Source organism: Penaeus vannamei, chromosome 13 (assembly GCF_042767895.1).
Source record: "Penaeus vannamei isolate JL-2024 chromosome 13, ASM4276789v1, whole genome shotgun sequence".
Lineage (NCBI taxonomy): Eukaryota > Metazoa > Arthropoda > Malacostraca > Decapoda > Penaeidae > Penaeus > Penaeus vannamei.
Window position 1 is genome coordinate 29,482,087 of NC_091561.1, and position 11,530 is coordinate 29,493,616.

The 11,530-nt window shown below is 33.9% G+C and overlaps 1 protein-coding gene across 1 annotated transcript; it reads right to left on the minus strand.

Annotated features, from left to right (window-relative positions):
• Positions 1 to 1,532: 1,532 nt before the first annotated feature.
• LOC113799903 (peptidyl-prolyl cis-trans isomerase-like 3) lies at positions 1,533 to 11,020 on the minus strand. The gene is made up of 5 exons (XM_070129155.1): positions 10,864 to 11,020; positions 4,884 to 5,021; positions 3,403 to 3,501; positions 2,153 to 2,271; positions 1,533 to 1,728 (listed from the first exon to the last, which is right to left on the minus strand). Exons 1-5 carry the CDS (start codon positions 10,864 to 10,866, stop codon positions 1,602 to 1,604), a joined length of 486 nt encoding a protein of 161 aa, XP_069985256.1. The 5' UTR covers positions 10,867 to 11,020; the 3' UTR covers positions 1,533 to 1,601.
• Between the last annotated feature and the right edge of the window lie 510 nt (positions 11,021 to 11,530).

The following is an 11,530-nucleotide window of genomic DNA, read 5'->3' on the forward strand; positions in this document are numbered from 1 at the left end:
GCGTTCACGTACATATGATCCTCCTCGAAAATTATAAACACCCAGTGACCATCTCCCCCTCCCCCCCCCCCTGTGTGAGGCATGGGGAATATTCAACGACTTTCGTAAGTTCTCGAATTCAATGTACTAAATTCATATGCTTTTGAAATTCTCAAAATTGAACCACCATGTTGTATTCATGCCAGGACTATATAATTAGAATGATTTTGTACTAATGTTGCCATCCACAGTTCCCCATTTCTTCAAAAAAAAAGGTTTTTATCTGGTTTAGATTAGTTGTCACTATGGTAAAATGCATTTATTAAGCTTTTCACACGAAAATATCAACTTTAATGAACAATGAAAAAAAAAAAAAAAAAAAAAAAAAGTGACATACCTTTACAGAATAGCGTCCCTATTGAACATGAAAATTCCTATTGACTTGGTAATCATTGCATTGCAAAGTACACTAAATAAGCGTTTTTTTGATATATAATATCATTAGATTCAAAGAAAAATAACAGAGATAACGAACTTTGGCAAGGTGCCAAATACAAAACGCCGTAGCTCCGCCATTTTTTTATGAATCTTCGGTACATCCCAACTCACGTAATTTTCATGCGATCCAAATGCAGTTTGTTGCTTTCACTAGAGCCTCGGCGTCCCATAGCCATGTAAAAGGCCGATTTTTTAATTTTTGCCTTAATCAAAAAATAATAATATTTTAATGCTGAAAAAAGAATTCAAAAATAGTTCTCTATGTCAAGCTGTCCCCCGCCAAAAAAAAAAAGGAAATTCAAAATTCGGCCTTTTACATGGCTATAGGCTAGAGTTGATCTAACACTAGTATTTTTTGGGGAATATTCTGTAAAGAGCTCTGATAGTTGGGATGTACCGAAGACATACCCCCCCCCAAAAAAAAAGATTTTTTTCGACTTTTTTGGGGGTGCCCCCCCCCAATGGGGGAGCAAAGTTAAAATTTATATATATAACGGAGCGCAATTCTTTACTCTATAGCATGCAAAAAGAATCAATCAGTTATCTCTAACCAATATTTTTTTATGATGTATAGAGTAGGGAAAGGTGGCCATTCTCAGGGACGGTCCCCTTAAATTTTTCATTAATGACTTTCAATCAATAATTTATATACTTTTTTCTCTCTCTTGAAATATGGAAAGTTGTGGAGTTAACTCTCTTTACACTGAAGAAAAAATATTATATAGACATGGAGTTAAATCTTTTGAAATGAAACTTAATCGTAGTCATAACGATATAAATACCGGAAACTTGCAAAGTTTCCAGTATTTAGGTACATCATGAAACTCATTCTTGATTTTTTATGAACTGAAGAAATTAAAATAATATGAAATATAGTTCTCCCATAAACTGTATTTGTGTAATAATCTTGCTTCCAGAAATTTATAGTTCAATTTTGTGACATCTCCAAGAGAAAAAATTATCAATATCCCATATACTTTTTATCTAATATGATAATAGGCAACCAGTAGTAAGATTATTCCTGACTACAAGAACAAGGTTTCAAAACTAGCATAAGAAGTTTGACCTTATTTATTTGTAAAATTCAATTTCAAATATCTCATCAAAAACATCATAAACCTTCACTATCCTGCAATAGGATTTGCGTGAATTGTTACATTATTTATTCTTGTTTCTGTTGTTGGCTTATGGTTTTTAGGATTTACAGGTAATTTTTCCAGTTCATCCAAAACGTCTAACCCATCGATGATCCTGAAAGAGAGTAGCTTGGTCAAAAAAAAAGGACAAAGGACAAAAGAATTTACATGATCTATGTCTTTCAAAATAAGATGCCTTTGTAGGTTGTATCACTATTCTATATCTAGCTATATATAGCTATATATATATATATATAGCTATATATATATATATATATATATATATATATATATATATATATATATATATATATATATATATATATATATATAGCTATATATATATATATATATATATATATATATATATATATATATATATATATATATATATATATATATATATATATATATATATATATATATATATATATATATATATATATATATTCACTGCTAATCCCACAGTGAATTTTGGTACTTTTACACAACTTTATACCTCTGCAAGAAATGGCAGAAAAAGTTTATAGGTAACTTACTTTCCAAATACAGTATATTTCAGATCCAGATGAGGTTGAGGAGAGTAGTTAATGAAGAATTGAGAGCCATTGGTGTTTGGTCCACTGTTTGCCATAGACAAGATACCTCTTGTTGAGTGCTGAAATTTAATTGCAGATGATGAGTTACTTGGGTCTTTCATGGTTAATCTTTTAAGCAAGTAATAGGTTTTGGTTAATTTGAACCTAGTTACCTTTAAAATAGCATAGACATAGATACTGCTACAATATACATCCCCCTACAAACACACACACACACACACACAGAGGTGAACTCTTATAAACTAAAGATTACAGGATAGAAAAGGATAAAGATTGTTATCAAACTTCAGAACATCATAAGTTCAAGAAGGAAAGAGAATGAGAATTATCATGTAATTCCCTACATCACCTTCTTCAACCTACATATCATGATCTTTGCTCCAAAGTCTTAATATTCCTGACTTTCATAATCAATCAAACATTCACTCGAACTTCAAACATTACAGGCGGATGCCTTGGGATGATTCTATAGTCCTTTTATCAGTATTGGTATTAATGGCATCTGCCATTTCTTTCTTAGTATCAGTGACTGCAAAGTAGGAATACATAAAAAAAAAATATATATATATATTTTTCCATTTCAAGTACTACATGGTTCAGACAAGTTCATAATTACAGATACAATAAAAGACAGAAAGAAGGAAAGCAAGAAAGAAAGAAAAAGAAAAAAGAAAGAAAAGAAAGAAGAAAAAAGCTTATATTGGTATATACTAGTATCGTATCTGGCAATGAGTAGCATCAGTCTTGTTATCAATATCAACTCAAATCATAGTATCTGCAAACTTTTAACAAATCCTTAAGTCTCCCTATCATGATCAAGCTACCTATCTATGACATCTCCCATCCTCCTCTTACACACACATGCAAGTACACTTATACAGGTCTAGCAAGATATTATAATAATAATAATAATAATAATAATAATAAGAAAAATTCTCTTAGTTGCCTTGCATTGCTTTCTAATTACAAAACATTAATGTAAAGCAAATGTTGCAAAATTTTATGAGGAATATTATAAGAGTCTCTAAGTAAAGACAAAGCATGAAGAGGCAAGCTTAATTCTGAAACTTTTTTTTTCATTTTTAATGTACGATGACACTATCAACTATAGTATCAGAACTTAATTAAAATACCAAGCAAAGTAATAAAGCAAACTTATAACACTTATCATCTGGCACTCTGGCACCTACCTTTAAATCATCTCTCACTTCGTCCTCAAATTTCTTTCCCCATATTGACTGCCCACCTTTGCCTGTACCTGTTGGATCACCTGTCTGGATCATGAACCCCTGTGAAAAAGAATATTATGAATAAGCTGAACTCAAAATTTTATCCTCATTTGAGGTTTCTATAATAAACAGAGACTTATATGATATTCAAATGTACAGAGTACACAGTTGTCAAGATGATGAAAGTACAGTGAATTTACTGACAGTTGATAAGACTAAATAGTAGATAATAATAATAATAATAAAATAATAATAACAATAATAAAATCATTGTATATTTAAAACAACAGATATAAATAGTTAAGGAAAACATAACATAAGTACTTCATAAATTTCATGTTAAATTTTTTCTAGTTTTACAGTTGAAGGGTCCGTCGCCATAGTTTTTTGACAAATATTTTAAAAAATACTTGAAAATTGAAAAAAAATCTTGTGTAATTTACTAGGCTTTGGCAACCCACTGACGTAATATTTCTGCTAAATACGTAATAATGAAGGAGTTACGACTAAATATCTGACCCCCCCCCCCGCCCATTATTTTTTTGTTATTTTTGTATCTAATAAACATTATATGATAAGAAATAATTTTCAATCACAGCTGCAACAGTTCTTTATAGTTATGAAATACCTCAAGTGGTCAGGTACGACACTGTGAAGCCTGGACAACACATGCTACTTCTACAATCATGTGCAGTTATTGCTATTAGTACTTTGCAAAAGGGGGGACCAGGTACCACCTACACTTCAGAATACCATGTAAATGCCATAGAATGCAGCAAGATTAATGCAGAGATAAGAATTCTAAAAAATATGAAAAAAGAAAAAAAGAAAAAAGAAAAGAAAGAAAGAAAAGAAAACAAAAGAAAAAGAAAATCGAGGGAAAAGAATCCTGAACTTTGGAGCCCGATATCTCCAAACTACACCTTTGTCAAAAAAAAAAAAAAATTCTATTTTTCCATAACTACTTTGACAGTCCAATTATTATATCATAAGTTCATAAGACTGAGCATTTAGAAAAAAGCGGCACAACCCAAAACTGACTGCTTATTTTAAGTATGAGTGATTCCTAAGATAAAAAGGCCTATATGGCTAAATTCATGTAGCATTAAATAACTTTCATTAAACTGCTTTTGCATGTAATGGCTTTCTTTTATCAACATGGTAAGTTAGAAGCAATATCAGGTGGTAGCTACATAAATACTTATATCAACACTAACAAAAATTATAGCATTGATACATTTTGAATTCAAATGTGTATTCTTGGTTGGTGATTATGACTGTAAAGCCCATCTACTTTTGTGCATTATTTAAGTGTACACTCTTCATTGGTAATCAGTATTGTGTAAAGCCCATCTAAATTCTAGCAATCTAAACTAAGTTTGTATCATTTACAGTATATCATGAAATGAAGTCTGCAGAAGGATAAGTAACAAAAAAAGTACCTTTATGTTGCGATGAAACAGGCAGCCATCATAGTAATTGGATGCACACAAAGCCAAGAAATTTTCACAGGTTTTTGGACACTGCTCACAGAACAGCTCAACCTTCAGGTCACCAACATCTGTGTGTAGGGTCACACTCTGTAAAAACAAAGAGGCATAAATACCAAGTATTTAGCATTTGCTATAGTAATTTTATTAAGAGGCTGCAATTACTGAGTGATTTGTGGAAACAGCTTCTCACAAGTCTATTAAGCAATGATAACTGCAAAAACCAACAATATGCAGCATTTACTACAGCTCGGGACTACTGTGTCATGCTGCATTATTGTTGAAGTGATTTTGTTAGAAAGCTGCATACTTATCAACAAAGACAATGGAGTCTTGCAAATGTCTTGTGAACATTTAATAAGTTTCTGCTAATATGTGTCCCAGTATTTTATTTGCTTGGTTATTTTTTGGGTAGTCTATTACTTTCCATATCTTTAAGAAATGATTATAGCAGAAGATAATTACTGAAGAAAATTCAAAAGCAGATTAGTTTATACAGTAAACTATACATTAGAATAACATGCAAATAATGATGTTAAAAAAATAACTATCAATTTCTACATCCTGCTAAGTATACTGAAGTGAAACCATAGTATCTAATTACCAATCCTACACTGAAGTGCAGTTTCAAGACCAACATATGGGAGCCACCTTACACCAGCCAGAAAAGTTTACATGTGTGTATTTGTATTTTGGTTCACCTTTCAAGAAGGCCTTCGCATACATGTTGACTTTGCTTTTGGGGGAGTTTAGGATTATAACATCTGATTGACTTCATCTGGGATGGCTAATTGGATAGGTAATTTGGTATGTGGAAATCTATCATTATACAAGGAATCAGACCAAGCTTTGTCTTGCCAGAAAGCCAAAGACATGAAGGTAAAGACAGATAGGACATAGTGACTATATGCATCATTGTTTTATATCCTCACCCTTAATATACACCAGGGGTCACAAAAGGGTTGACAGATGTCAGGGCTGTTAGTAGTTTTGGGGTCAAAAGCAGACATTCATTTAAGAAATAAAAATATATGAAATATAACTTGATACATGTTTCAAATTCATATATAATTAGTTTCTTTTGCAAATTTATTCTATATTCTTTATATATTTTGTTACTCTATATTTCATGAGACATTCATAAGGGGGAGGGGATAGAGAACAACAGTTTCACAAGGCTGGGTATACAGTTTCCCCTACTGATGTAAATAGAGAGCAGGGTTTGGTGTGCAGTTCCCCCCACTGATGTATATGGAAACTGGGCATCTACTTAATTATCATTATTTAATTATCTTATTTTTTGTACATTCCTGGGGATCAAAGCCAATTCCATGAAGGGGTCAGTGGTTTCAAATGTTTGGGGATCCCTGATATAAAGCCATGATTTCCTAAACAAACTTCACTACTGAGTAGCAATAACTGACATGAATGGCTGCAGCATGGTCTTTTGAATCATGCAACACATTACTGGCAAAATTTGGTTTATTAGTTTAATCCATCTTCAATAACAGTTATCCCCTACATTCATCTTTTCCCCTCATCCTGCAACTTTCCTGGCTTAAACTATGGCTTTTGAAGATATTTGGAGCAATATCAGTTACAGTACATACATACATATATGTCAGCCCTCAAAGAAACCACAACATTAAGGATTTCTCTTACATCACCAAGAAATTTTTCCAAATCAACTATCATTCCAATGGCTTACTCAGCATTATATATTAGATAATTCTTACTTAACCCTTTAAGTGATACGGATGCAGTTTGATGTCTGCATCTTGTTACACCCCAGTGATACAGACGTAATTTGAAACCTGTAGCATAATTCCTTATAAAACCTTGAATATTCACTGGATTGTATAGTGACTGTAGATGGACAAAGCCCTTACTATAGGGAACATCATTATGTTTTTCAAAAAAAAAAAAAAAAAAAAAAAAAAAAAAAAAAAAATCATCAATATATTTGAAAATATTGGTCTATTGAATAAAACCTCTTAAAGAAAAATCAGTATAATTGTGGTTTCATTTCTTGATTATCATAGTGCCATTATATATTTCTATAAATGTGTACCTATGTATTATGTGTTGCACATTTTTATCATCTTGCAAAGGTAATACCATAGATGAAAAAGGTCTATTTGGTCATTCTGTCCATTACAGACAAATTTTACCTTGTTCTACATGGCTGTGGGAAACAGGTATTATTGGAATGACACCGAACACAAACTGAAAAATCTGACCTTGCCATCAGATTTAACATGTTATGCTAAGACACTGTTCTACATTATTTTCTTTGCAAACTAATGTATGGCTAGTAGAGAGGATGGCAGGAGAAAATGATGTGTAACTGGGAAATTGTGGGGTAAAATAAGAATAACATGCACAGCATCAATTACCATATTGTCAAATGCAGAGGGCTTTACCCTCTACAATCCCCCATGGAGGGGGTTATCACCCCCAACCTCTGCCCAGAAAATCAAAGAATCCTCCACGTATTCATGGCAGGAGAGAGCATATGACTGCCATGTGGGAGCGCTGTTGCCAAGTCTGTCCTGTGCTCTCTCCTACTGTGGATTCTTTGTTTTCTTGGGAGGAGATTAGGCCCCATAGGGGTGGGGGTGGGGGTAAAATCCCCTGCATTTGTCAATATAATGAATGATTCATATTCTACTCTGCAATTTCTCTGGTACCTTTCATGCCCTCCCCTGCTATCAGGGCCAAGCTTGTTGCTAATGGGGGGTTGAGGGGGTTTCCATGGAATAAAACCTACATAATTGCATTTTACACAGTGAGAGAAATCCAACAATACCAAAATTGTTGCGATCCATTTTGTGGACATATTAGAAAAAATTACTGTAATCAAATAGTACTAGATTCATTTGAAACACAATGAGTGCATTCAGAAAAACAGTCTATACACAGAAATGTGTGTTAAGCGTTACTTCCAAAATTACTGAAAGTGAAACAATACTTTAAATATTTACCTATAGACTGATTCAGCATGACGTCATGAGGCGGGGTTACCATGAAACTTGGTGAAAACAAACTGTCTCTCACAGATATCTCTCATAAAATAAGGAAAGTTACATTATCATTGTGAGTGAAAATGTATGAATACTTTGATATGTTAAAAAGCAGAGAGAAAAAAAGCCATGAAGTGAAAATATAAGCTGTGTAGGGAAAAGTGTCCATATTGTCTACCTGCTAAAATTTGGATCTACAATTCTCTGAAGTGGCCTAACATTGAATTACCGATTCCGTTGGTTGTTTGAACCATGATGTGATGGGAAAGAAAGGTCTAACCTGTCATATATCCCAGATTGTGAGAAGAAACCTGAAAAATGGAAGCAATGGGTTCAGCCCACGATACACGTAAACACTGATGGGAATGCTTGGCCACTTGGTGGAAAATATATTTACATCTGCTCAGAATAGTTTATTGAAGATAAGTTTAATTGGTCTACATGTTAATATATCACACCATTTTTTATTTCTAATGTTATCATATTTTCCACCAGGTGCCCAAGGGCTCTCATCAGTATTTACGTGTTTAATGACCTGGACCTATCACTTCTATTTTTCAGGTAGCTAGGAATATGTGAAAGGTTAGACCTTTCTTTCCCATCATGTTGTGGTTTGAATAACCGATACCAAAACAACTCCTTTGCATTCTCATGCAAATAAATCTATATTCTTTGGTAAACTGTGAATCCATAAACACGCACAGTGAGTTTTTTAACAAACGAGTGTTTGTTTTCACCAAGTACTTGTTGCTACATGTGGTTGCTACGCTTTACCAAACCCGTGTTATTATTAAGAACACTATAAAACATACAAAAATATTTGGTAATTTTCTAGAATACGTCCTCTATATAGATCATGACAATTTCGGTATCGTTAGATTCCTCTGACCGTCTACAATGCAAATATGTTTTTTTTTTCTTTTTTTTTCTTTTTTTTTGCATGGAAGCCTCCCTAATCCAAATTTTTGGTCCTAATAGCAGAGAAGGGCATGAAAGGTACATGGGAAATTGCGAGGTAAAATGCAAATGATATACACAGAATCAGTCGCTATATTGTTTAATGAAGGGGGCTGTGCCCCCTGCGACCCCTCCATGGGGGGCTGCCACCCTTGTCCGACACTCTCCTGGTGTGAAGACGTGGAAGACTCTTTGTTTTCCTGGGTGGGTGTTGCATTAGATAATATGGTATTTGTTACAGAGAGTGAAAAAAAAAAAGTTTTTCTGCAATAAATCCAATGATTTCATCGATATTGGCATTGTTTCTTCTGTGAATGAATTGTTCAGGAGATCGAGTATCATTTCTCCATTGATGATCTTGATTTGATAGTCCCGATAGCAGGGGAGGGCATGAAGTATCAGGGAAATTATAGGGTAAAACAGGCTTAAATAAGAGGATAAACAATGCGTAAAACTAGCACAAAAAATGCTTAAAATCGGCCAATGAAACTCTACGGATGTAACTGCCATCTTTGAAATTTTACGGACTGACATGAAAGAAATCAAACACTCTATGGGAACTTAACCCACCTTTCGTCAAAATTCTACGGGAATTCACACATTACAATCCCCAAAAAACGTATTGACCAAGAAACCAACATATATATATATATATATATATATATATATATATATATATATATATATATATATATATATATATATATATACATATATATATGTATATATATAAATTGCAGTAATTAGGCGTGCCCTTTGAGCACTGCCCGAGGGGAGGGTTGATGAGGGGCTCCGCCCCCTCAACACCCCCTGGGACACATTTTCTTCGCCTCTGTATATATGGCAAGATAGAGCTGCATTCACACCGTAAAATAATAAATCAAATACCTTTATATCCGGAACTGTCAAACTTTTTTTGGCTTCTTTGTACCATTGGGATTGCTTCAATTTTAATCACCTTTTTCGTCATTTGGAACTCTTTATGGGCCCAGATATAAAACTAGAATGGTTACTTAAGTCTAATTATTCTTCGATGCCACTGTAGGTCTTAAAAATAACCCAGAATCAACACAACACTGAAAATGCAACATTTCTCACCTGTGTTTTACCTTGAAATGACCACAAGATACTGATAATTAGCCAAATATTGTTTTGACAAGCGTGTAGTAAAACACAGACTAGTTTGGACATCACATTAATGAGTTCAGCATTCAGTGTTTTGTTATTCCTGGCAAGGTAAACAAGATGCTGGACTTAGAATTTGAAAGGCGAGCGCACGTTATATTTTTGTCATTTAGTGGTGACTACAAGGCTGCTGCAGCTTAAAGTATGTTCTTTCCCACTCTATTTCTTCCACTCTATAAGATGGTGGTGTCCATTTCTCTCTATCTATGCGCATCGGTAACTTTAACCTATACCAACAATATAGTGTCTGATTCAGTATATATCACTTACATTTTACTCTGCAATTTCCCTGGTACCTCTCATGCCCTCCCCAGCTATCGGAGACAAGAATGTGGGGGTTTGGGGGTTTCTGCACAATAGCTTCTATATATTTGGAAACTGAACTGAGAGGAATCCAACGATACCAAAATTGTTGTGATTCGTTTGGCAGACATGTTCTAGAAAATTACCAATTCTGCATAAATGATATTTGCAATTGATAATTACACTACTGGGGAGGAAGTGAAATAGTTACCTCTATTTATGGTATACACTGAGCTACTGTTACTAATTAAGACATGCTGTACACCATAAAAGAATGACCATCACTTCACTGAATATTCCAGAAACAAGGTACATATATATTAAAACTAAATTGTAATAGAGAAAATACCGAATATTTCACAAGCCACTGTATCAAGAAAACTTTTGGTAAAATAAGAAAGTAGCCTAAAGGGAAAATTTCAATCTAATAATAACGGAACATACGAATGATTACGTCTCCTTACCATTGTGACAAAGCTTTGAATCGACTCGTCTTGTTTACATGTCAGTCCGCGTTCGTGTAGACGTTCGCATGTGAGGCGACGGATACGAGATTATTTACAATTCATTTTCGTAACTTTTAGGTAATTTTACGAATATATTCTTTTATGTTACATACATTTAAAATACTGCTGTGGCTTTGGTGGAGCCTTGCGTTCAACAACGTTAGCTTAAATACGGGACTGCACGTATGTGATTGTGTTTTCGTCTTCATTTACACGTAAGCTTTGAACTTGATCGACATTGCAATGAAACAAGCGAACTTTCAAAAAATGAAGAAAATTTCGAGTGAAGTAAAAGTGAATGTCGTTCATGAAGAGATCCAGGAGAACACTGAAATAATCCTTGTTATGGACCAAGACAACCAAACAAAGAGAACAAGAGAAGATTTAGAATGATAACGAAGAAAACCACATTCAAAACAACCGAACAACGAAACAACCGGATGGAACTCATCGGTGAAATCCAAGCAAACGCATTAGCACTGAAAATAAATATATAAATAAACACTAGTCTTCTCTGTCCTGCGATCTCTGACAGCCTCGCCGGTCAGATCAGCTGACCGCACTTTGGCGAGGCTATCTTGGGAAAGAGAAAACTAGTGTGACCCTCGCTTGAGAAAATGTTCAA